This window comes from Coturnix japonica, chromosome 11 (genome assembly GCF_054131305.1).
Source record: "Coturnix japonica strain WE chromosome 11, WE-NBRP24, whole genome shotgun sequence".
Lineage (NCBI taxonomy): Eukaryota > Metazoa > Chordata > Aves > Galliformes > Phasianidae > Coturnix > Coturnix japonica.
The window spans coordinates 9,786,962-9,813,969 of NC_140673.1; the positions used below are offsets into that span (position 1 = coordinate 9,786,962).

Sequence of the window (27,008 nt, forward strand, 5' to 3'; positions counted from 1 at the left end):
GTGACCCTGAAGCTGGATTGTAAGGAGAAAGATCACGTGCTCCCAGTTCCCCATTGCACTGTATGGTGCATTTCGCTTGATTTGAGAACAGTCCTAAAAGTAATGATAGTCAGGACTGGATCAACATATCATATGAACTCATGCCTGTTTAGAACAGTACTGCTGAAAGTATGAAGTAATTTGAATACAAGATAGAATTCTGAAACTCACTCTTTATCATTTGATCATGTCACACCAGGTGACATGTGCCTTTGGGAAATACCTGGCTTGGTAACTGAGAAGTATTTTCCAAAGCATTAGGTGAATTAAATTTCAGTTTATGAAATTTATTTATGAAAGTTATTCTTTATTATTTGAAGAGATGGCATTGGATTCGTTTTGTTTTAAAAAATAAACATTATGGTTCCTGTTTTGAAAAACTATTGAATTCTAATTACTGTTTCACAGTAATTAATTAATGCAACCTATACCAGATTTAATATTTTCTTAATGTTTAACAATTTAATATTGTTTTATGTTTTTTACAAGATATACACTAGTGTAAGGTAAGAAACAATACATGGTTGTTTTTTTTTTCATATCAGTGTATGCAGGATATAGTTTAGAATAGAGTAGATTTCCAAGAAAGAAGAGAGAAGAGGAAATTTTCAGATATTTAAGATGCTTTGTTCATCATGACAGAGATGGTGCCCTAGGGCTGAAGATTCTTTTCTCTGCTTTTGGAGAAACTGAGCTAACACTTGATAGGTAGATTTCCCTTCAACAAAGTATATCCCTCATTTGTTTGTGCCAAAGTTAAATAAACCTAATTTTTTAAAAATTTAATATAAAAATACAGCATGAAACAAAGAAAATAACATGCATTTGTTTTTCCAACCTTGACCTCCCTAACTGCTTTTTGTAGTAAGAACTGTACTCTTTTTTTTTTTTTTCTTTCCTTTGAGGTGCAAGGGAAAAACATAAATGAGCCTTGGTGTATGCTTTCCATGGGCTAAACGAAGCAGGCTCTAAACTTTTATCTAGATCTATGGAGCTTGGATATAAATTGAAAAGATCACAGCTATGGGGAAAAGACCTATACTGTAAAGGCCTTTCTGCATAGATTATGAACATCATAACTCAATAATTCTTTTTTCAAAACTATAGTTATAATTGGACCCAATGGGGGTCTCTCTCTTTGATCAGATCACAGTAACTGTGACTTTACACTGGAAAATGTCACTACTGTGAAGGTTTATCACCTGTAGAGCCGGTCTTTTCTCTGATGCCATGTTCAGTTCTCATTAGCATTATTCAAAGTTTAGTTGTTAATTAGGTTGACACTTCAATTACAATCATCATCTACAAGAACAGTCGTGACTGCTTGCATAAGAAACAAAAAGATACTCATTCTTGCATGCATTTCTGAAAGAATGGAAGATGTTTTGCTGATGGTATGTGCTCATAGTGTTCTGGTTAAAGAGTAAGTATAAGTGTTACTTCGTATAGCATTTAATGACATAAATATTGCTGCTGTGGTTATGTCAAAATACAAAGGGAGGCAAGAACTTGTATTCACAGCATAATTGAAATTGGCTTATTTCTCCAGATATGCCTCATGGCTGTAATTAGGAGAATAAAACTAACTGGATGTAATTTCACATACCTTTAAAGAGTATTGCAGCAGTTCCAGGTTGAGGATATACTTTTGTTCTGGAATATCTCCAAATAAATGACTATCTATGCTATGAAAAGATAGATCTTTTTAAGAAAAAAAAAAAAAGTCAAGCACAATATTAAATATGCTTTTTTTTTTCTTGCTTTTTATTTCAAGCTACAAATGCATTGTCAGTTATCTCTTTTTTTCCCCTTTCACATGTTTTATTTTCAAGTACAATTCAAGAGACAGTGTAGCACTGAATTTATCAAACTTTTCCCATTGTTAGATACTCCTAGCAGATACCCCTGTTGTGCATGAGAAAATGATGTAAGATTGTAATTTGATATTTAAAAAAACCACCTCTATAACTGAATTGCAAGTGAGCATCCGGGAGTCCTAAAAAACAATCCTTTGACATATAAATTTAAAAAATCCTCACAGTCTTTATTCAAAATGAGAAGGCAAAATTTATGGTTGAAAAAGATCTGCAGAAGAGTGGCTCACATGCAGTTTACTGTAAAATAATTAAGCTTATTTATGTCAAGAGGCCTTGGGAAAAAAAGAGAGCGTAACCAATTTGCATTAGCACTCTACCATCATCCCCTGCCTTCGTTTCAATTAACAGAGCAGCAGGTGCTCTTTGCAGTTAAAAAGATAAGCTATCAAGGAGGAGGATGAATTTTTGGCTGACCTGTAGACACCATGGTTTGCCTGCTGATTGGGTTCATACCTCGCTGTACCAATTTCTGAGGTGTTAATTTAACTGTTCCACTCTGTCATGCAGGTCTCGGCCCTGAAAAATAAACTGAAAAAGCAGTCTACAGCTACGGGTGACGGAGTAGCCAAGGCGTTTCTTCGGGCACAGGCATCACTGTTTGGATCCTACAGAGATGCGCTGAGATACAAACCAGTAAGACAACTTCTTTATTCTGTTAATTTACAAGTGCTCATTCTTTTGCAAGGGAAATGTGAAATATTATCTCAGTCTGGAACATTTCAAATCAGCTGTTTTAAACCTTACTCCAAGCTCAGAATATGTTGGCAATTCAGAAGACAATACTACCTCCTCATGGTGAATTGTACTGAAAAATGAATTCTTGTCCAAAGTCAAATGTATTTGTGTAACTTCTCTAACTTGTTTAGTATGAAATTTGATTATACTAAGGGAAGTGTTTACAGCTGACCTTATTTAATGTACTGAAGAACTGTAGAGGCTGTGATTTTCAGAGACTCAGTAATTTTTCACTATACAGGTCCAGATACTTTGCTGTGTTTGAAGCCAGAAGTTCTTTATTTTCTAGCAGATGCCAGATATGATGATTCAAATGTGTATCTCTACATTAATACACTTACCTTTATTCCACTGAGAAGACAGGATAAATGAAAACCCAGTTCATCCCATCAGAGCCTCAGAACTTTTCTTTCTGAGGTTTTGGTGGTACTTAGTTAATGTGTTTCAGGCTTTCATCCTTTCTGGTGTATGTAGGTGGCACATATTGAGCCTCATGGATCATAAAATTACTTATCAGAAACAACATGTGGATTAAAATTACTTTCCTATGATATTTACAAACTCCTGACAGTAGTTCCATCTGATAAAAGTGCATTGAGATGACACTGACTGAATCAGAGTCTCAGAACATGGCTTTTTACTGTTTTAAAAATCAAGGCTGGTCTAAATACAGAATGATTCAGTCAGATACTGAGATTTGGCAGGAGAAAAGTGATCGTTCTTAAGGCATTAAATAAGGTCTGCCTCCTACCCAAGTAGTTCTCTTTCACGTAGGCTTTATTGCCATGAGCATTTTACACCCTTGCTGTCTACGCCACTAAGAAGCTTCAGACAACTATTGAGATTAAAAAGTAACCCACGTGGAAATGTTTAAGGGTTTAGTGTAAGAATTTGTGTTTGACAGACATTATAGTTTTCTTTCTATATGGAACCTTATTTTACATATGATACTGAAATTATTCTGTTTTCAGAATTGCTGAAGGACATCACAGTATGAATTACATTTAAATAGATCTTTTCAACGAAACAGACACAGTTTATTCCATATTGGCATTACTTGACATTGTGCAGAAAGGGGTTATCTAATTTGTCCCTTAGTTCAAAGATGAAGACGTTGGTTGTCAATCCACATAGGCTTATGTTACAAGCAATTGTGTCAAAAATTGTCTTACACTACAGTCAGTATATCCAAGCAAAATGATGTCAGTCTGGCTGATGTTCTTAACCTTTGTTCTGATTGGAAATAGGATGGAGTCTGTCCTTCATGGTAAGTTTGTTGAACAGAACATAAGTTCTTCAGCATTCTGATTAGCATCTCCATTGAATTCAGCTCTGCTTTCCATTTTATTTTAGCGTGTCTGTTGCTGTATCTGAGATGTCTGCATTTGCATTGTATTGGAAGTAGTGCACCATGCATCGCTTCTGCTGGCGCACATGTCTAAGTGACCTTTGCTATCTGTGTTTCTGCATCATTCTTTCTTGACTATTATATTTTTCTTAGCTTGCCAACTGCATATAAGAAAATAGTTATGAAATCATGGTCTTTTACAAAAATATTTTTATAAGATATGTTATTTCAGAATATTTTAGCAGAATTATGCTTGCAAGTGTCAGCCTAACTCAGATTTGCATCAACTTGTCCAAAGGCCAAGCGTAAATATATTGAAAATATTATAAATAAAAAAATTGAGTTGTGTTCACACTGTTTTAAATAATTTTTTTTACAGAATGTTTGTGATTTTAAAAAAAACTTACTGGGAGCTGAACTTGCTCCAGACCAATAGAGAGTAAGAGGAGCTGTTCCGTGATAGTTCAGCTGATTTTTACATGAGCCTTTTGAACTAAGTTTGGTACCTTTATAAATTAGAAGGTTCAAGAAATCCAGTCTCATTTGACTGTATTGGGAATGTTTGTCATGTCACTCAGGATACGTAAATTGTTATTGCAAAGAAAATACTATACTTTGCCTTGGAGTCCATGATGGTATATATAATGAAGAAAATCTAAACAGAGTTAGGAAGGTGATTTTAGAGCTCGAGTACTATTCTGCTACCAAAACTTTGTGAGGAATATATTTAAAATATTTTCTAGATAATTTGGAAATACTTTTGCTGTAAATAAGCTTGTTGCATTTTCAGAATCAAGAAACAGGAGGCTATAAGATACCATTTTTAGGATCATAAGCATCCTAGTGAAGAATAAAATAATGTTTGGTTAGTTATCACTTGCCTGTATGTTTAAAAATATGTTCAAGTGGACTACTGTATTTGCAGCGGGGTATTCTGTATGATTTTAACTTGAAACATGAAACAACTGTCATTAATATTCACTTTGAGTAAAGAACAGCTTTGATAGTGTCTGTACTCATCCAACACTTCTCTTCATTCCAAACACTGTTCATCACACTGAACACTCATTCTGTGCAACTGTTTGTTTTCAGCATAGGACAGATTCTCCTTGGTGTAGCAATATGTCTTGAACAAACGTCTAGCAATTATTGAAAATAATGTGATTGGTGAAAGGGAAAACGGGAAGCTTCGGGGGTCTTGAAAGGAGTTCATGGGACTCTGAAAGACCATATGGAAAATTTGACTACTTGAATACTGTCAGGAAATATGACATGCAATGGATATAGGTGATAATGTTTTTTTGTGTGTGTAATAAATAAGAAAAATCAGCAAAGTTTTCAAGAAAAGCAGAAATAGATGCTTTGTGTGATTTAACAGTGACCCTGAATTAGAGAAATCAGAGAAATTAGCAAGTCAGTACAGTTGGCTATAAGGACCTGGCTTTCCAGAATGTGAGTGTCTAGATCTATATGATTCTTATTTATTATTATTTATTTTAGTGTTGTCCAATAAATGTCTACAATGGCTGGAGGTATTTTGCTGGTTTACTTTAATACAGAAGGAATCTGCTTCATTCATGGTTGTTGAAGAGTGTCTGAAAATATTGCTTTTTACAGCCTGTTTTAATATCCCATCACCATTCCAAGATTTTGATAGGGAAGAGAAAAAGAAAATATAAAACAGATTTTTATCTTTATTGACTTTCTTACTTGATAAATTTCTAAAAAAGAATCAATGTATTCAAAAGAAAATCTCCTCAGTGCAATATCAGTGTCTTGTTGTGCTAGCCAGCTAGCAGTTGCAGTAGTAGCCATTGTACAATCTCTAATGTCAGTAACCATGAAGAGCTTTGGTTACAAGAGTCTGTCCCTGCTGTGACACTGCAAGGATTGGAGCGTTGTGATGTGTCCTCAAACCGTGTAGATGCATATACATATTGAAATGATTTTTATTTTGTCTAGTCACAACTTAGCCTTGAATCTTTTGTTGCTCCCGATTTCTTTAGCTTGTCCAACATTTGGGAATTTCTTACAGAATAATATTGCGTGTTCCAGAACACACGAAGGTGGGAGTTAAATGCAGAGATTTCAATTATGCCGTTTGTTTTGCTTTATCAATCAGTGCATGTGCAATATTGTGTTCCTTTCCAGCTATTTTACTTCACATATTCTTTGTGGGTATTTTTCAGGCAGCCTTGAAGTTGTAAACCACAGCAGTCAAACATTTTAGCAGTGCTATGGTGGCTGGGGAAAATGAACCTTACAAATGAACTTATGCAAACTTTGTAGATTATAGCAAAGACTAGATTTTTTCTTTCCCCCATTAAATGCATGCAATATAGTCAGATAACGAAACAGTGAGTGGTGCAAAAAAAAATCTTTAAGTCAGTATTTCACTGACTATGTCTGGAAAGTAAAAGGTTGGTGAGATTTTGGGGTAGAAGAGGAAAAATCATAACAGAGATTAATTTTATCATTGGGTCATTATTGAGTTTCAAAATGAAATCTTTTGAGGACACAACTAACTTGAGCAATTGGACAACTTTTAACTCAAGTTAGGCATAAAAATTACAGGGGAGTAGAGAAAAAGAGAGTAGTAAAATGCCAGAATGTAGCTTGTGCTTAAATACAGAACCACCCTTCTATACCTGTTATGCCTCTTCTCTAAGAACCTTTTTTTTTCTGTGTCAAAAGCCATACTGTTAATTTTATATTAAGAACTGTAATGGTTCTTTATTGAATATAGGTGTTAGTAGCGGTGTTAGAAGGGCCTAATTGTAACTGCAAGAAATATCAGCTCTTCTGAATCTTTGATTAGGTGGATGGCAAGAAACAGGCAAATCTTGCAGTTTGTTTGTAGTTTTAATTGTTAACATCATGAGTAGAGAATGTAGTTAGGTCATACTCAGTATTTCCTGGATAGTTGTCTTTCACTGTCAGGCCAACAGCTGAAATTTCATCTTTTTTACTTCTTTGATTTTAAAGAAAGGAATTTTCATATAAAAGTAAGAATGATGCTTATAAATGGACTTCTTTGATAAATGATAAAACACTGAGGAATTTTTACCTATCTTATATACCCATTTTGTATTAAACAAGAGTTGCCATGTGAAACTGTTCCAATTAAAGCAATAATACAAACAGTATGAGTCATCTTGTGCTAGAAAAGTATGTTTCCTGAAACAGTTGAAATGTTAGTACTTCTTGTTAAACGTGCCTTCTAAGCTACACTACCTTTCCTTCTAAAACCCTTGCGCACAGTTTTAGATCACTACTTTCCTGTTCCGTTGAGGTCTGCATAAATAGCTTTCTTAAACTGCGAATGTAGCTTGGAGTGAAAAATGCCTGCTGTGTGTGGCAAGCTATGAAAGGGGAGGAAAATTCTATAGCAACTGTTGTTAAAAGGACAGATATCTTGTTTGGGCATAGACTGTTTGGTCTGAGTATTAGCTGTCTACTTTTCAGTATGGAGTCCCTACTGGGTTTTGATCGAGCTGGTTTTGAAAGTACATTGTAGATCAATATGGAAGGGGCCATTTGATGGTGAAGTAGTTAAATATCAGTGGAGCATTCTTTCAAAACTCAGAGTTTCCAAAGGTACCCAGCTGAATTTGCACAAACAAGACTGTTACATGCTTCATGTCCATGAACTTCTGCAGCTTTTTTGTTTATATTAGATAAATAGGTTCATTTTTGAAATAGCAATCCAAAACCTCTCATGTTTACCATAACAATCTTTAAGATTTCGCAAAGCTTTATTAGGAAAATGATGTATTTATTCAGAATATGAAACAAATGAAAGAAATAAGTGTTAACAGTGTTTTTTATTTAATCTTATTAAGTAACGTTACAGCAGATATTCAGAAACTTAAGTCTGAAATCTCTATAGGTTTCAAGCAATTTTCTCCCTTTCGTGTGATGAACTGTTAGGAGCTTTGAACCTATCAAATCAAGTTTTTAAAACAACCTTACTTATCAGTAGATGGCAATAATTAGATTGCTTTTGGGTGTGAGTAGAATTAGATCTAAATACATTTTCAGCTAAGGTGTATAGCCTTGACTAATCTTTTTCTAAACCTTATTGATAAGGCAACAGATGCACCAGTGCAGGAGTGCTTACTAAATATCTGAGGTATCCAGTGATAAAGGGAAATATTTAGGAGACTAGCACAGCCGCACACTAAAAATGTGCTTTGAACTGCTGTTTCCTGGTGTTCTACTGCATGGCTCAGGCCGGAGAGGTACTGCCAAGAAGAACTCTGCTCTCTCTTCCGAGGCTGATATGAAGGGAAGAGCAGGATTGCTTGTTTTCTCTTTTACTGGGAGATAATCTCTCTTTTCTGTCTTTCATCTTTTCCACAATTTTGGGGAAAGTGGCAGTAAAAGCTTTGCTTACTTTTAATTTTTTCTAAAGTGTATGTCTTGAAAATAATATCCTTTTCTTTCTTTGGTTCTAAATTTAAGCTTTTAGAGCCTGTTCTGAGTCATCATCTAGTCAGTTCTGCACTCCCACATAGCCTCTGTATTTTCAGAAATCATTTGTTGTGTAAAGAAATAAATAAATAAGGATTTATTTTTTTTTTCTAATTTGCTGCCTTGAAATATTTTGGAAGAGCGACAGAACTGAGAAGAGAGTCTGCCCTCAGGAACACCATGTCTTGTACCACCATATCTCACTGGAGACTGTTTCATTTGTTTTGAAGCACTTTGAATTTGCTAAGTAGCTTGAGGTCATCTTCTTAGGACAAGAGTCTTCAGGAGCTCAAGAAAAGCTAATGCAAAGTGGGTCAGGAAGGCAGTGCTATTTAAAGTGCCACGAACAGTTCAAGCTCTTTGACAGAGTCAGCATGTCCTGCGTGTGTACAGTGTTCACCAGTTCTCTCCGGAGGAGAAGTAGGTGGAGTAACTTGAATGCTCTTTGTGGAGATGCAATGGAGATGCTGTACTGACCGTTTTGCATTTCATTTCACACCAGGTATTCTACAAAAGGGAAGGATTGTGTTAAGTAAATTTGCTTAAAAATTGCTTCTAACTCTTCCTGAGAGAATTCTTTTCTAAAATCAGAATTCCCTTAAGGTTGTCAAAACGCAAGACTTCAAAGCAAGTTAAGCACGAATTTAAGTGCTTTGCTGAGTAGGATTGGACTCCTCTTCAGTTTTTAGATACTTTGAATTTAGGTGCTGTGTAAGATATCCAAAATGTGATTTTTAGCTACTAGGTGCCCCTGCAAGTCGAAAAAGAGGAGGAATCTTTTGGTAGCATCTGAATAGGATTTTAAAAGGATGTGAGGGTGGATTTACTGCTAGATTTCATTGGATCATGCTTACATCATTTAAAAAGAAAACACAAGGCATAAAGAAGCATTTGAAAATGATTAAGAGCTGCTCTGCCTAACTCTCAAGCATCACGTGCCAAGAATACCTTGTTGTATTCCAGAAGCATAGAAGGTCTCAGGAAGCCAGGAAAGTGTATGAAGTACCACGTGTGGTTCAAGTTAACCAGGGTACAGGGCAGAAAGCAGTGGTGGTCATGGGTATGAATACATTTGTCTTCAAAGTGACTAGCAGTTGGAGCCTGACAGGACTCCTTTTTTAGTATCAGGAAGATCAATATAAGGAGGTGCCTTTGATCTTTTTTTCTTTTGAGTGGCTGAGGTATCTTAGTCTGTTGTGAGTATTTAGTTTTTGGGTAGTAAATCATCCTAGGGGCAGATTTAGATGCAGAATTTTGTTGGATTCCATTTTTTTCTCTTAGTAATTGCTCCTAAACCAGTGACTTCTTTGTTCTGTTTACTTGGATTGGAGGCCTCTTAAGTTTGTGATGAAATCATCTGATGTCTTCATCACTACACAGACTTTTTAGTGTATGTATTACTTATTCGTTTAAATCCAACGACTTCAAATATTTATTGCAAAGTATTGACAAGAATAACAATTTGAGAGAACGCCTGTCAGTAACTTCCAGTGCTCTGTGCACACTGTGGATAGCAAATTATAAACCAAATTAACGGATAACATAGGAGCCACTTCAACTGTTTCTAAATAATCTTTATTTTCAAATGGGTGCTGCTTACAGTTAGTAAGTTTTCAAGAAATACTTCAATGAGTACTTGTTTATTTTTCCATCATTAAACTGTTGTGGTTGTTTTGTTTTTTTTTTTGGTAGAGTGCTTGGTAAACTATGGGCTATGTGCTTTTCTTGTTTTGTGAATATATTTTATTTTCTGAAATGTTAATCTGTCCATTTAGGAATATTCCAAAAGCCAATGTTTGTGGCTTTTTTGTTTTTGTGGAAATAATATCAAAATAAATTTAAATTTATTGCAATATTTTCCTGGTAAATGAGAGTAATGAGTGTTGAACTATTTGAATCAAAGGTCCTGCTATCCCTCAAACTTTGAACCACTTCCTTGAAATATTTAATGGAAAGTACTTGAGAGGTAGTCTGAGACAACTATAAACCACCTACCTTTTCCTTGTGAAGTGTTTTTTTGTAGGCTAGCATTAAAGCTTCATAAATGAGAGATTCAACTGCAACGTGTTCTGAGAGCTGTTTAAAATGTATGAAGATTTCTTTACTGTTGTCTCTTGTTTTGTTTTTTTTTGTTTTTATTCTATGCACGTATAGTGAGATCTTCAGTATACAAATGTGTTAATTTATTTTTAGTTAATATCTAGTGTTTTCTGTTTAAACTCTTTCAGGGAGAACCTATAACTTTCTGTGAGAATAGTTTTGTGAAGCATCGTTCCAGTACGACTAAACAGTTCCTGGAAACTGCTGTTAATCTTCAACTGTTTAAACAGGTATGGGACCCAAACTTTATTATTTGCTTTGGAAATACATCCATATTTAAATATATATATCCCTTATGATCATCTCATGAAACTCCGGGTGTTTGTTTGTGGGCAGTCATCCTAGTTTTATTCTATTATTGAGATTTCACTTATAATTTTTTTAATTAAAATAACGGAGTGGGGCAAATGAAAAAAAGTGAAAATGACTCCAGCGTGTAGAGCCAGGGTAGCACTTGTTCAGAACCAGTCACCAAATCATCCAGGCAAGTAAAATCATGGAACTCCCAGCTTGATGGTGGAACTTAATTTCTGGCTCCTTTGGCTCATGACCAAGCAAGCAAACTGCTTGCTTAAATTGAACTTCAGTGGCATTTTATTTAAAAACTAGATTTATATCTTCATTACAACTTTCATTGCTAGGGTTTCTGAGGTAGGCATACAGAATGTTGCCAACCCAAGCCATAGGGGCGATCTGAAGAATAGTGTAGATGATTGAGAACCTGAGACTCAAAGTAATTGTTTTCCTGCAAAACATCTTGCATATCTTAAGACTTGAAACTTTTTTAGCAAGAGAGATGCTTACAGATTAAGTCTCCAAATCATTGTCAAGTTACTAAGCGAGGTCTTCAGTTGTAGGGAGAAGCTTTAACCTCCCTGAAATTATGAGCTTGTCAGTATGGCTCTGAACTTACTCATTATGTTTTAATATGCTCAACTAAAAATAATCGGCTGATAGTTTGTTTATAGCTTGTTTTTAATTTTATTCACGCTAAAGGAAACAATATATTACAAAGGATTAGGAAATAATAACAATTTTGATGATGTGTGTGGTTTACTATTAAACATTTTTTTCATTCTCCTACTTTGTTGTGATTGTTACTCCCACTTCAGCTAATCCTGAGCACAGCTGCATCTTTTATAGTCTTTCCCACTGACAAATGGGCTGTTTTCAAGGTTCTTTTCAACAGAATAAACTGTATTCTATTATGTTCCTGAAAATGACTAATTGTTAAGCAGTAGATAATTTTTTAGTAGCAGAAAATGGTTGTGTGAAATATGTTTGGGTGTTTTTTGCATTGACTGATGAGTAAGCTTAACTCTTGTCATTTGTTGCTGTGTTTTTTTGTTGTTTTTGTTTGGTTTTGGTGGAGGTATTCTTTAAAATCTTTTCCCTCCCTCCACCTCTGTTCTTGGCAGTTCCTCAAAGTACCAGGAAATCATCATAGGATAATTTCCAGCTTCCACTGTAAACTGTGGAATTAATACTTTTTGTTATTCACATTCCAGTTATTTTCATCCTCAACATAATCCATTTTTACCTGCTGTTATACTTTTACCTTCTATTGTTTTTTGATATGTTTTCTGTTAATGATGTCACCAAATATCTTGGCACCTGGCAGTCTTTTGTATGAAAATAACTAACCCGGAAATAGCATCCATCCCAACATTTGTCCTTAAGTGCTGTCACTGGTGACACTTGTGATCTGGTGCTTCCCTTTTATAATAGGCTGTTTTCTTTTGTGGGCAAATTCTTATCTGACGTAACGTTCAGGAACTGTTTAGATATTCTGCTTTTGCTTTATCTGAGCTAATATTTTAAGGTATATGTGCTAGACTTAGATAGTTAAATTGCATTTCCTTTATCAAGAAAATTGTCTAAGAACATATGAGAGCTTGCTTTTCGTTAACTCATGTGGTACATCATTCCATTTTCCCTCTTACCTTTCTTGCCCCTTTCTGACCTACCTTAAACATCATCGGGCTGCTGAGGTCAAACTGACAGACCAGCACTTACCACATTCTTTGTTTTCCAAGGAATTGTACTGTTAGTTGCTTCCACTGCATTTCAGTCTTCAAGTGGAAGGAATTAATAGTACCATGTGTCAAATAATTCTTTTGAATGTCCAGGTAACTATTAATTCATTCATAGAATTTAATGAATACTAATGTTAGAATACTTCATTCAACAATATAATTGTATGAATAATATAATTTGAGCTGCTATTGCGTGGAAATTCTTTGCTCCACTAAGTTCTTGTTCTTAGTAACCAATGTCTCACTTGGAAATTTTACTGCTCCCTACATTTATATGTTTGGGTTTTACTGAGAAACCCAAACCTCTGCTTTCCCTCTTTAGCGGTTGTGCTTCTAAACCTTCAGAGATTCAGATTCATAGAGTCTGTCATTCACTGTTAGAATTCAAATCATTTAAGGAGTCTGATAGTTCTCTTTAGCCTGATAAAATCTAAGAGTAGCATCAGAGTTAGTATTTCTCATTAAAAGTGGTAGTCAAACATGATGTCCCTGGGTCTGTAAGAGAATGCATTTATTGAACTGATTTTGTAGGGACTATAGCTTTAAAAATGAGAGAGAACTGATTTTGTAGGGACTATAGCTTTAAAAATAAAAATATCATATAGGGCATGCATGATTCCAAATACTATTTTTTTTTTACTTAGTGATTTAAATGCAACTCATAATAGTAAATGACTCAAAAGTAATGATTGCTAATACAGCTAGTAATATGATCGCTTCCTTTAAATGATTTCATGTGCTGGGGGGTTTTGGGGGGTTTTTTTTGTTGGTTTTTTTTTTTTGGTGTTTTTTGGTTAGTTTTTGTTGGTTTATTTTTGTTTTCTTTTTGGACAGATCTATTTTTCGGTATTTACGTTCAATACTTAATTGAACTAATCTAAAAACTAAAATTCAGCCACTGTCTCAGCCTGCCATTGATAGAATTTTACCAAATGTTGAGTATGTCCATAAATCTTTTGCTAGCTGATGGTGTGGAATGAATTCATAACTTTATCCAAAGAGATAATGCCTTATAGTTCAAAGGCTGGCTGTTTTTTCTTTTTACTTATTTTTTTTTTCTTCTCAGCAGTAGCTAAAGATGTTCTTATCTCTCTTCTCACTGTGAAATAATCCAGTGATCCTGAAGAGGTATGACCATGAACCCAACCTGTTTGGAAAAGGGCCAACTTGGAGTCAAATGAAAAAACGAGTTCAGACGGGAGAGAGAAAGGACTGTTTATCTTCGTGCTTGTCTCATTATTGCTGCTGGAATTTTTCTATTCTTAGAATGTAATTTGTTTCACGACAGTATTGACAAGCATTAGATTGTCACTGACATTGTTTGGATAATCTTTAGTAATATATGACATAACCAAACAATTAATTTTGGTCAATTCCTACGTGCTGTTTAGTACCAGCAAATAACTCATATTTCTTGTTAGGAGATGAACTGTGTATAATTAGAAAAGTGCTTTCTCCCTTTATCTCTCAGTTTTGAGTTGGCCTTTTCAAAATAAATAAGAAGCGGTTGTTCCTGGAAGGAATTTTAAACCTTGACAAATAAGCTCATTGTAATTCTTTGAAGCTTGTTAATTCCTGAAAAGAATGAATTCTTTTCTTCTGAGAGGATTAATTGTTAGTTATCTTCTTTTGACTCTTCCTGACTTATTTGAATCATTTCAACCTTTATATACCCATACAGATAGTTTCAAATCCACATACTCATGCAACTGCAACCTGCACGTAAGGTTGATTATTGCAATATGTACCTGTATGTGCAACTAAATTAGTGTTACTTGTTTAGAACTTAAAAATCCTGTGGCATCAACCTGAACTGTGCTCAGTCATAGGAAGAGTCTGCCTTGGCATCATGCCCCACTTCATTTTTGAGTGCAGTGTCCTTCAAGTTAGTTTGCACACTGCTGATCAAATCTGTGCTGCTAATGCCACCATTTCTGATGATGAAGATGCAGTGATTCTCTTCTTGTTCAGTACAGGCAGTTTTGCTATGATGTCCACACTTACAGTCCTTATAAGTCACTTCTTGTAAAACATATCCACTGGACTTCTAATGGAGCTCTATTAGACACTGTAACTTATTTCTTTTAAGTGAATGTGGTGAAATGTGTCCAGCTGTTTGTTCTGTGTACTTCATCAAGTTCTACTTTGGACCCATTGATGTGTACAGCAGAAAGGGAAGTTTATCATTTTCTGTTTGTGATAAGGAGTAACCTTAGGACTTCCCAACATAGATCAAGGAATTCTTGTCTGTTTTATGATAATGCAGAGTTATCATAAACATATGCTAAAATATTTTAATGCCACTAGGAAAGCAAGAAGAGCTTGAAAGCAATTGAAAGTAACTCTGAACAAACTGTTGTAAATTCATGGGCTATAAAATTTGGCAGACTGCTTTTGTAAATTTTGCTTTGTAAATGTAATTTACTCAATATACATAAAAGTAGCAGAAACTCAAAGGAAGTACCAGATATATTTTGTACAGTATTTTGATATTTCCTGGTTCTTGGTAGAAAAGTCAATATAAAATTACATATTATCCATCAACTGTATGTTGTCTTAAACATAAAATTCCATCATAACATACATACCATGATAGCATTGTAAAGAAATACAAGGACCAACCGAGTGTTATTTATTTTTTTAGTTTATTGATGGTCGACTATCAAAATTAAATGCAGGAAGGGGATTCTCTGATGTCTTTGAAGAAGAAATCACAGCGGGAGGATTTTGTGGAGGTATAGAATTAATTTGAGTGTTTTACTTGATGCTTTTTCTCTGCGAGCTGTTTAACATGATGATGTCCTTATACATTTTAGAAGCTGTTAATATTTGTACTGTTTCAGCATTTCTGTTCATTCTTGGAAGGCTTTAACCTTCAACAATTGACTGCTGGGGTGAATAATAGCATGTATCTAGTTGTGTCGTTATAACACATGAAGATATTTTGTTTTAATCCAGTAAAACAGTAGATTTTAAGATGTGATCAAATGTGTCACTGTGTCAGTTGCCTTTTATCTGCATGTTTCTACTACTTGTTAAATTCTATGCTAACTTTTTATAAATAATCTTCATATTTGTGCTGCTGGTTTTGTTCTGGATTCTTGAGTTTTCAAGAACTCTCCCAACTTTTTCACATCTAATTATTTCTGCAGTGCAGAAAGCAGTGGTTTCTGTTTAGAGAAGTTTATTACCACTAGCAAATGTACTACTGAGGAAAAAGAAATTGAATCTTGATATTGAACAACTGTATATCATAATATGTGAAGGATTATAGAAATATTTGCCTCCTTCATTAAAGAAATAATCCTGGTGATGTTTCTAACAGTTATATTTGCTGATGGTTATTGTAGCACGTTTCACATTTGCTAGAAGATTGTGTGCTGAATCAATTTCCGATTATTGCAGGATTATTGCCTGGTTTCCTTTTAGACATTTATATACCCTATCTGCTGTACTTCTTTTTGAGGTACCATGTCTGCTTTAAAAATGTTGGATCACAACATGCATGGCATGTTAAGGCAAGGTAGAAGCTTCCTTGATAAATGGAAGCTCTACCAAATCCATTGAATTGCAGATGGCAGTGACAGATGGACTTTGCAGGACCACTCTTACATGAGCACGTTCCCAGGACTGAGAACCTGAGAATAGTATGTTAGCGCACAGCCATCCTCACCTTCTGTAAAACACCCTCGTTACACTCAGAGTACATGAGTCCTTTTAAAGGTTTTCACTGCCTTTTCCCTCTCTCTGAGTCTTGTAGTATGATCTGGCACATCATTTGGCTTTTTTTTTGTGATTAAAACATGGTTAAGTTGAACAGAGATTTGCTTCCTTCCTGCTAATATAGCGTAACTTATGCTGCTCTGTATACAAATTTTAGCCATTGAGCGTCTGATAGTCAGGTAAGTAATGTCAGTACTTAGTCTGTTTGCTCACTGCAGTTAAGGGGTTGAGAGTCCTCAATAAAACTGTGTTAGAACTGAGATAAAGTTTGATTTTTGGCCATGTTCTGGTGGCTTGTGAACCACATCTCATCTGGGAGGGAGTGCTGTGCTCAGGAACCCTTCTCACTTGGATTGCACTGTGCACTGACTTTTCAATTCTCACAAGCTGTATTTTGCCAGGTTGCGGACAAATTGCTTAGGGCAATTATTCAGTATTTACATAACTGCTGTCTCATTATCATTATGAAGTGCAGGGCTAACAATATGTATGCAATTGAAGATGACATTTTTGACGCTAATGGTGTAGAACTATGATCTTTTCTCAGAGTTAAATCCCATCCATCTTATCAAGTGATCCAAAGTTTTAAATACGCAAACAAATAACAGAAAAACAAATCAAACACCCACCTACCACTACCACCAACAAAAAAAGCCCACAGATGAAACCCAGTTTTCAGAAAAGTCGCTGAACTTTAGAGAGCATTTTCCCACATATGCCACCATAACTAAATCAATAGAGAAAGTTACACTGGAAGTTGGAAAATATTTTAAATAATTTCTGGTTGAGTTTTATTTCCCTAAATGTGAAAAGGCAATTTGATAGCCATCTTCTTTACATTTACACTTTCTCATTCTCATATTACATGCTTTTTCATGCTACCATCTCTGGCAGTTCCAGTGAGCCAAGCAAAAGTAGTAACAACTTAGTAGTATTTGCTTTTGGTTTCTCTTTGACATTCTTACTGGAGTTTAGATCATAATAATCATCATGAATTTCTGTCCTTTCTAAGGAGGCATTGCTTTCACTCATACTATCCTTCCTGAGAGTCTGTTTCCAAATGGCTTATGTGGATTTTAGTGTCATGGGTGAAAGTTGTACTCCCTTGTATAACTGCACACAGCTCAGTTTCTCCACCTGGCAAAGAAACTTGGGGATACCTCTTAAGCAGTTAGTTCTGTCACGTTCTAGGAACTGAGTGTGATTTGGTTTTCCATTAACTCATGCAGTAAATCTATCTACGCTTTAGTTTATTAATTTACTGCAAAGCTGAAGTTCTGTGATGTCATTTTAAAAGTCTGTACCATCAAAGATGTATCAATATACTCCTTGCAACACTGCCCTCTCCAAAATTTCAAGTATTCCAGTGATCTGTTCTAAAACTTTCTCAGAGTGGGGGCTGATCTTGGTGTTCAGCTGAAGCACAATTTGGAGATAGTATTCAATTCATCATCAAGCACTTGATAGAATTTAACCCTATGCTTGACTGCATGGTAGACCTACATAAGCTAATAGCTATCACTTGCCTTATAGATATTCTGAAGGAAATAGGGAAAAGAAAGTAGATACAGTTAGCACGTTGCAGTGATTTTTCCTATGCACAAATACATGATGATGACATAATCTTCAGACTTTTCTCGAGTGCCTTTTCCCTGCGATGGAACCATCTGCAGTTCATGTCATTGTCTTACTTGAAAGGTTACCCAGTGGGATCATTATTCTTGAACACAATTCATTTAGATTTTCTTTAATTTGGTGTTTTCTTTTCAGAGATTTAACAGTATGTTATCCTGCTGTAGTTTTAATTTCTCTTTGCACTTCAATTGGCGTTTAAAAAAAAACTTGGTGAAAAGAATTCACAAAGAAAACAGAAAACATTAAGTGGTTTTTTTTTTCACCTTACTATGTACATATTCTTAACTTTAAGTTCTTTGTCTCTCTGGGAAGAGCAAAATTAATGAATAATCCTCTAAGAGAATTTTTAATGCAGACTTGGAAGAGAACTGAAACATTTAAGATGTTGAATATATGTTTGATTCTGTTTTTTTTTTTCTTCTTCTTTTTTTTTTTTTTTTTAATATTTTTTATTCCAGGAAATTCAAGATCTTACCAGCAATGGATGTATACAGTGAAGGTATAAATATTCTGTTGGCTAAGTAATTCTTTTTTGCTAAACAAATAGAAGTCTGGATCCTTGACAGCTTTCTTTCTTTAAAACATTGCCTGCTTCCTTATATGTATGTAATAGAAAAAGTTTGTTTATTGGGTATGAAAACATAAATATAATATGTTTACTGTGGAGTTGAGGGGAGGAGACTCAGAGCAATTTGATATGAAGCTTATTACTTCTTAGTAAAAAGCATATAGTTAATATGGGTTTGTGCAGTTTGAATAACAGAAGACGCTTGGTAACCTTGTTATTCTGTGGGATTAGTAACATATATTATTTTAGATTAATTGAATTCTTAGGTGATTATACATGATAGTTATTTATTTCAAGATGAAGTATTTTGAAGTTGCATAATTTAGTGTAGGAACGCGAGATAAATACCCATAATTCTGAATTGATTTTGATATGGTAGTAGTGAATAAAGAATGACAATACATCATCCTGTTAGAATGCGTTGATAAAAGCGTCAGCTCTGATAATGACATACTGTAACCCTTGTGTGTCTGCAGACAGTAGGCTGTGGAAGAAACACAGCTGTGGCTGTTCTGCCTTTTTAAGCTGTTAATTCTTTTCAGCACACTCAGATTGTTCTGTTGTCTTAACTTTTGGCTTAGGTTATAAATGTTATTAACATAAGACGTTTTGTTCATTGCAGAAAGGTGGTGCACTGATCAACACAGCAATGACCAAAGCCACTCCGGCTGTGAAAACAGCATACAAATTTGTAAGATAACTATTTCAAAGAAATTATACGTTAAAATGCCTTCCTTACCTATCATCTCTGATTCTTTATGAATATTTAAACATTTTGTAAATATATTGCAGTAAAGCATTACAGCCTGCCAAATGCTTTTAGCTTCATTCATTTTCTTAGTGAGCAGTGGGTTTTGGAATTGATTTGGTGTCTCCCAGATATATAATGTGGTTCAAAGAATCACCATGCTGTTGTCTCAATCATAGTACTTATTTGAATAAGTATTTGTGAAGTTAACACAAGTCTAAAACATTTTGTAAGTGTTACCTTTAATTGTAAATAAAGCCTTACAGTATGCAGTTATGTAGTATATAGTCTTAACTTGTGGAATAAAGTCTTCTCTATTAAGAATGTCATTCAGGACAAATGGAAGTCCTATCTTACACAGATGCAATTTCTCTTTGGCAGTATGTGCTGCACTATTGCAAAGACATGGTAAAGCATCAGCAATGCGTGCAGCAAGTCTTTTGTGTTGGCTGTTGTTTTAAAAATTATCAGAATACTTCTGTTTAGCTGGATTTATTGCTTATGCCTTTGAGCTTAAAAATACCTTGTTTTAAAAACCTCTCTAACCAACAGAGCGCTTAAAATAGTTAAGGAATAGCCAGTATGAAAAATTCCCATGGGACAAAACAAAGGAAAGCAATAGTTAAAAATGAAATGGGAAGTATTTAGGGGTTAGATTTTAAATTACCTGAGAAAAGACTTTGGGTTTCTTTTTTTTGCTTTTCCAAATGTTTCATTAGTCGAATGCATAATAAGTAGTCCTGAATAAATCAGATGATCAGTCGAAGCCAGTGTACTTTAAGTAAAGTTTTCAAAGAGAATTTTTAATTTGCATCAGTAGAAAAACACAGCAGTCATGAAGAGAGAAACAGGTAAATAAATTAAAGCTATTTCATGTCTTGAACTCTTTCATAATTGAAGAAATGGTTCATCAACAGGTTATTTGGAAATGACTCTTCTTTGGTTTGCATTAGCTTAGACTGTGATTACACAGTCTTATCCCAGCATTCGATTTTGTTAATTGTCCTTGATAATCAAGATTTTTCAAATCAATCCTCTGTTCATTCCAAGGCACTGGCAAATGTTTTGAGGATCTGTGTGCCTGCAGTATTGTCATGTATTTTCTCACACGCTTGCACTTTGTGGAGCCTACCACCAGAGAAATGGCATATGCGTGTCGTAGTTGCTAGATAACTGTCCTTGAGTAAATAATGTGATTGGTGCCATCCTTCAGAGTTAGAACAAAGTGCTCCTAAATGCATCCAAAAACTGTGAATGTGAGCTGGAAAGTTTAAAGTGGCTCTTAGGTTAGCATCTGCTACATGGCACCCCACTGTGCTCTTACAGAGCTTGTAGATGTATGATTTAAAGATGAAAACAACTCTCCGTCCTCTTGAATCAAGAAAATGATTTTTTTTATTATTTTTTTTTTTTTTTACTCCAAATATCCAAGTACTGATAACCATAGAAAAATAGGTGATTTCTGCATATTTCAGCCACTAACTATATTTTAAAGCATTCTGTTTTCTAGACAACCTTGATAACTTTTCTGGTTTTTTTCCTATACAAGCTATATCCTTGTAAGAAGAACACACTTTCTATTAGGCTTAGTTTTTCTTTGTTTTGTTGCCCTCACATCTCCTTCTCTCCCCCTTTTTCCCCTTTCTATCTTCCTACCTCCCTCCTTCTGTTCTTTCTCCACATAAGAAGATGGTATTCTGTATTGATAATTCATTTCTCTATTGAAGAACATTCTTAATTCTGTTTTCTATGCAACAGTGATCCTTAGTTGCCTATTTTAATACATATACAATTCTGCCCTAAATAGCAGCACTATTCTGTTCAGGAACACTGGGCAAAATCTCCATCTGCATATGAAGTCATTTCTCTTAAGATTGATGTTGCCCTGCAAGTTGCCAGACTGGAACACTGTAGCAGTCATCTTGAAAAATCTTAACATTTTTTCAACGAGCCTTACTGCTAAAACAGCCTTTGAAATTTAAAGGACCGTTTCAAATAAAAGAGTGATGTTAAAGACCATTTTCAGCCTGTCTTTAGTAATACTAGAGAATTCTTGAGCACCTGTGTTTTCACTGCATTGGTATGCTTGTACTGAAAGAACCCTATATATATACTGACAAAGCCTGAATGTATCAAATATCCTGACAAGGCACGTACGACATTTGTGATACAGGTAATTGTCCTTCTTTATAGCACCACGTGTGGATAAAGGAAATAGGTACAATAAGTGCGGCATCATAAAGTGTGTTGCACGACTACAGAGTTACATGCAGCCTTTTAATTTTCTAGGCAAAAAACCATGCAAGGCAAGGAATAAAGGAAGTAAGGAGTAAGTTGAAACACAAGGTATGTAGTACACTTTTACTCTCTTACCTTGCTTCCTTGTACGCTTGAAGCTCATACTTTACAAATCACATGAGATTTGTGTTTTTAATGACTTTTGAAATATGCTTAGCCCTTTGTTCAACAATACATTTTTCATAACGAGCCCTCTGGCAACTATCTGTCATTCTATGCATCCACTGAATAGTCTCTTTATTGTTTGCATATTTTATCATTGAACAACAGAGGTTTTCAAAGATGCATTAACAGGATGTATGTTTTCATAAAGTTGATTGCTTTGATATCACAATTGTAGCCTTTGCTTCAAGCTGAGAATTTGAGATAGAAGAGCCTTGCAGTGCAATGCATTTCAGAAGGTGTAGGTCTCTGGATTTCATAGGATATGTGAACAATTGCCACATTTAAAAATGAATGAACAGTTTCATTTTCATTTTACAAAAGTGATGTTGCAGAAATATCAGAAAAGATGTTTTGGGGCATTTTGCAGCTGCTTTTCCTATCGAAGGTTTTGTTTCCACTTGAGAATTTTCTGTAGAGAGAAGGAACCATTTCTAAAAGATATTTTATTCTATTTTAAGAAAACTTTCAAAAATATTTCCTAGACGCTTGAACAATCCATCTTTTAAATGACAATGTTGATGATTTGGCTTCATGAATAGCTAAATTTGATTTTCTTACTACAGATGGTATTTTCATGACAGTAATAGATTGTGGCAAGATAATTTTGAATGCTTTCTGCATGCATAATATGGAGGACACATTTGCAGATAATGATTATAAATGAAGGAATTTGAATCTGTTTTGTTGCATAGGAGAGTGAGGAAGATCATCGAACTTGCGGTGCTGTTGCAGTGCAGAGTGCTCCGGTCTACACAGTGCACAGTGAGAAAAGAGGGAACTCAGAAAAGCGAAGACTTGCACAGGTAAGAGCCCTGAAATGTCTGTTCTACTTCACACACATGTGAGGAAATTTTTTCCAGTTACAGTAATGCATTGGTGAATCTAAGATTATTTTACTGTCTGTGTTTGAAATAGCGTGATTAAATCACGGTGCTTAAAGCAATACTTCTGTCATAGCATACTGCCCAGAAGGAGAAAAAATGCTATTCATACTTCATCTCTGCTGAGAGGGGAAAACTCGGGAGATTTATCAGTATAGATCTGAGATTTAATTTGTCTTAAATCTGTTTCTGATAAAGGTTTCTCACAGCAAATAGGCTCTGCTCTATTCACAGACCTGTGTTAAGCCATCTATTTTAGTTTCTGGTAATGGAATACATCAATATTGTATTTGTAATAGATTGATCTGGCAGTTGCGTGACTTTTAGCCCTGCTCAGATAGTTACAGTTTGTTATTTTATTAATGAGCCAAGTAGTTAATATGATGTCAATCTCATCCTTTTGTTCTCCAGTCTGCTCTAGTCCCGAATTGCAGTAACAGGTGTAGCGTCCCGACTTTGGCAAGGGTTTTAATGTATCTGCTTTCATTTTGACAATCTTATTTCAGAGGTATCAATAAAAGAGTTTACATAATACTTTTTTTTACTTGCAAGGAATATGTATGTATTTTAATGTTAGGATATAAATTTTGCATTATATTATTATTGCATGCTTTTAATGAACGCAATGAATTTGTACGTGTGGATTTTTAACACATATATCTTCCTCTGATACCAAGTATAGAAATTCAGTCTAGCTGATTGTAATAGGATTTTCTTTGTGCTCTTTAGTGCAATGATAAAATCTGAATTATCTGTGTAATCAATTTAGTTTTGAATTAGCCTTGTTTTATCGGTAATAAATACAAAGTCGGTGAAGTTCAGCAAAGAATTGATGCAGATAATTCCTAAATAATGTTGAAATTGTATGTTAGCATTAAGTCATTATATTTAGTAGGGTTATAAATAATACAATGATGTTCTGCGCTGAATTATTTAGGCACTTTTTAGTTTGTGCATGCTTTCACGATCCCTTTAAAGCTAGTGATAAAGTGTCAAACTGTGTGCCCTCACTGTATTTTTATGTACAGGCAGCTGGGGTGCCTCCGTTCTTTCAGAAACTTGCCTACAGCACATTCTCTTCACTCAGTATCAGAACAGAAGATATTCTGTGCTATATGTATGGCTCTAGTACTGTAGTGTTAAAAACAAAAATGGGTTCTTAAAATATTTATTACTAATGGAGAACTCATTTTAATATACAGCAACATCTTTCCCCCTCACCAAAGTAATTTGATAATGTGAGGTAGTAAAAAGCTTTTTGTGCAATATAAAGCAATGTACGGAGATTAGTGCAGGTGAATCCACAGTTGTATGAATCTGTGTAAATATGTCACTGAATACACTCTTGCAGCCATCTGATTGTTATGGTCTGTTTTTATTAAAGAAATGTGCGGTAATTTGCTACTGCTAAGTGCAGGAGGCGAGGGATTACTTTATCTCTGTGCAATTTAGCATTTCTTTTAGGGGCCTGTTCTGACAGAACAATTAAACCTGTGTGTGTGTGTGATTGTTCGTACAGCTGCATGCTGCTAAATCCCTCAGTGTTATTGTTGCTATTCGTGTCAGATGTTTTCTGGTTTTGAGAGCAAGACAGACGGCATGCCATTCCATACACTTCTATGCATATACAGTTATACACATATATATATACGTGTATGCAATACATAGGTACAGAAAGGGTTTGTTTACTGGCAACGCGTGGTAATTAATGACCTCACTTGCTCTGCTGCAACCAGAATGTCCCAGGTCTTCTCCCCAGCTCTTGTCCCCAACGCCACCTGAGCCCAGGATTAGGGTTAGAGCAAGCAGGGCTCACTCACAAATACTCTGATCTTACACTTTTGCCTTCTCCTCTTCTTTACTCTGTTTCCCTTTTCTTCCTCTCCAAAAGGAAGTAAAGGAAAGTACTTATTTTAAAATAGCTCTGTTTGCTACTCTTGGTTTTATTTTTGTTCTTTGTTTTGTCTTTGAGTAAGTAAAAAGAAATGCAATTTCTTTATAATTGCTTATTTTAAACTTTACATCCAAATAAATGTATGCAGTGACAAATGCCAGTGTTTCAGAGCAGGTACTGAACCTATAGCATACAACAAGTAACTCTGATTGCTACTATTATTGTTTAATACTACATCTGTAGTGCACTCTCTAGGCTGAAGATGAATCTTTCCACTTAGATTTCTAAAATGATACCCATGAGCATCAGCAGGAGTATAATGGTACTGCTAATGTGACAGTTCATGCACATTGATAGATAATTAATATAAGGATGAGGTATTGATTAAGTTGCGACATCAATCTGGTTGAATATCCACCCCAAACCTAAACAGATAACAAGCAGAAGAGAGAGTGCTTATTAATATCTTCTTGCTTCCAAAGAAGAGTCACCTCTGCACTTTCTCACTCTCTCTTCTATATTACAACACTTAAAAACTGAAGTATAAAGAATTTGTTGTTACATTTTGACCTGTCAGATGCATGCTTTGAGCTACTTGTTCATAGCTGCTTGGAAAGAATATGTATGCAAGCCATCTAATAGTTACCTGAGATACTGTACACTATATTTCATTTGGATCATTGTGTATGATGCAAAAGTTTCCCTTCATTGTAGCAGACCATTTTAAATGGTGGTTCACAACAGGGTTTTGGGGACTGTTGTTTTAAATCTGCTTATACCCCAATAAATAGTAGTTTGTATGTGGGTCTGCTAATTAGTATGGTTATTTCCTGTTTTGTTGATGAGGCTTTAATAAATGTCAAGAGTACATCCATGAAGATCTCCCAATTAGGCTTTGCGTTTGTAAAACCCAGCCCCTTTGCTTTTGTGTGAAGATGACAGTTCCAACTGCAGCCTCAGACTAACAGGGCTCCAGGGAAAGGATACTTCTCTGGTTTTATTGAAAACAAGGCCAGTTTGGCCCGGGGAGAATACCAGCACTGGTCACAGCGCAGAGCCGTTTTTAACAATGAATATTTACTAAGCTTTAGCACTGCTCTCACAGTGCTCTAATAATATATATATATATTTACATTTTTGCCAGATCAGTAATAGGCTATCAGAAAAATAATAATAAATCAAAGCAAATTGTAGCACGTAACATAGCTGTCAAAATCTAATCGGGGGATAAATAATTAAATGTGTTATTGCAAACGCTCGTGATCAGCTTGCCCTCCTCTAATTGGCATTTTGAAAGTCTTTCCTAAAAAATGAAATAACAGGAGCATGCTCGTGTGTGCCTTCGTGCACGCGTGCGCACATACAGACAATTAATCGTTGCCTAGGATGAATTGTTCTATCTCAGTAATATTCATTTGAGCTTACTTTTGCTTAGGTTAGATGTTCTACACTTTTTCTAGGTCTACGAGATTAACTATATTGCAAGTCAACATTAACAGATGGATTGCCCTAAGCAAGGGAAAACCACAACAAAATCTAGGGAAAGTGGAGGATTGAAGCTTTTTATTGTTAAGCCTTATTAAAACCTTGGCATGTGCACTGCTGTTAACTGTTTCATGCCTTGATTGAATAAATCTCTGTTTTATCTCCTACTTTAATTAGATATAAAAGGATATCTATGAAATTACTGGCTATGAATTTTTAAAATAAAAATTAATGCAAGCATGAGATCTCTTCAACTCTGCTTGCAGCGTCTTGCCGATGATATTGCCGAGTTCCTTTAACTATTGATGAGGGGAGTTTTAGGGCGCTGAGCATTCTGTTTTTGCATAATATGCTTTAATTCCGTTCCATTACATACGTGCAAGTAATGCTGATTTCTGGGTAGGTGAGGGTCTGTATGCAGCGAGAGCTCCACAAAATTGCTAAAAAATCAGTAAATAATTGAAAAGACAGCGTGCCTATTATGAGCCCAGAAGATCTGTTTGATTTCATGAATAAGATCTTTGTAATTTTACTGTTTTATCAGGTGATAGGGTAGCTTATTAAAAACGGAGCATTTGAGGATGTAAATAGTACTAATGTATTTAGTGGCTAATAAAATATCCTTGCAGGTCTGCAGAAAACCAAGTAACAAGAAGGGGTTCATGGTATAATGAGTAAGTTAGCAATGCCTCCTTGTCTCTAAGGAAAGGTATGTAATACCTGGGCCGTTAGGCACGCACCGGCTTGCAGACGTAATGGAAACCTGGGCATTTGGGTTCGAAGTGTGGATTTACCAGGAATCCCTGAGTGTCAGCGCTACTTTGAATGCTCGTATATTGAGAAGCCGAGCAAACGGCTTCCCATGACTTTGCAAGATTTAAATGCAGTGTCTAAGAAGGTTTTAAAAACACTTTGGTGTGAGGTAATAAAAGCCATGTTAGTCTGAACTTGTTTCTTAGTATTCTTGAGCAGAATTACCTATTTTATTTTTTTAACATATCAC

At 35.2% G+C, this 27,008-nt stretch overlaps 1 protein-coding gene across 6 annotated transcripts in view; it reads left to right on the forward strand.

Moving 5' to 3' along the window:
* Window positions 1-27,008, forward strand: part of DENND1B (DENN domain containing 1B) — a 141,299-nt gene that overhangs the window by 95,621 nt on the left and 18,670 nt on the right. For all 6 annotated transcript variants that reach the window (XM_085511129.1, XM_015869353.3, XM_015869351.3 and 3 more), the window contains 7 exons: window positions 2,424-2,549; window positions 10,701-10,802; window positions 15,253-15,343; window positions 18,425-18,465; window positions 19,157-19,225; window positions 21,572-21,628; window positions 22,438-22,548. In XM_085511129.1, the coding sequence (XP_085367255.1) occupies window positions 2,424-2,549; window positions 10,701-10,802; window positions 15,253-15,343; window positions 18,425-18,465; window positions 19,157-19,225; window positions 21,572-21,628; window positions 22,438-22,548 (597 nt within the window). The remainder of the gene's footprint in view (window positions 1-2,423; window positions 2,550-10,700; window positions 10,803-15,252; window positions 15,344-18,424; window positions 18,466-19,156; window positions 19,226-21,571; window positions 21,629-22,437; window positions 22,549-27,008) is intronic.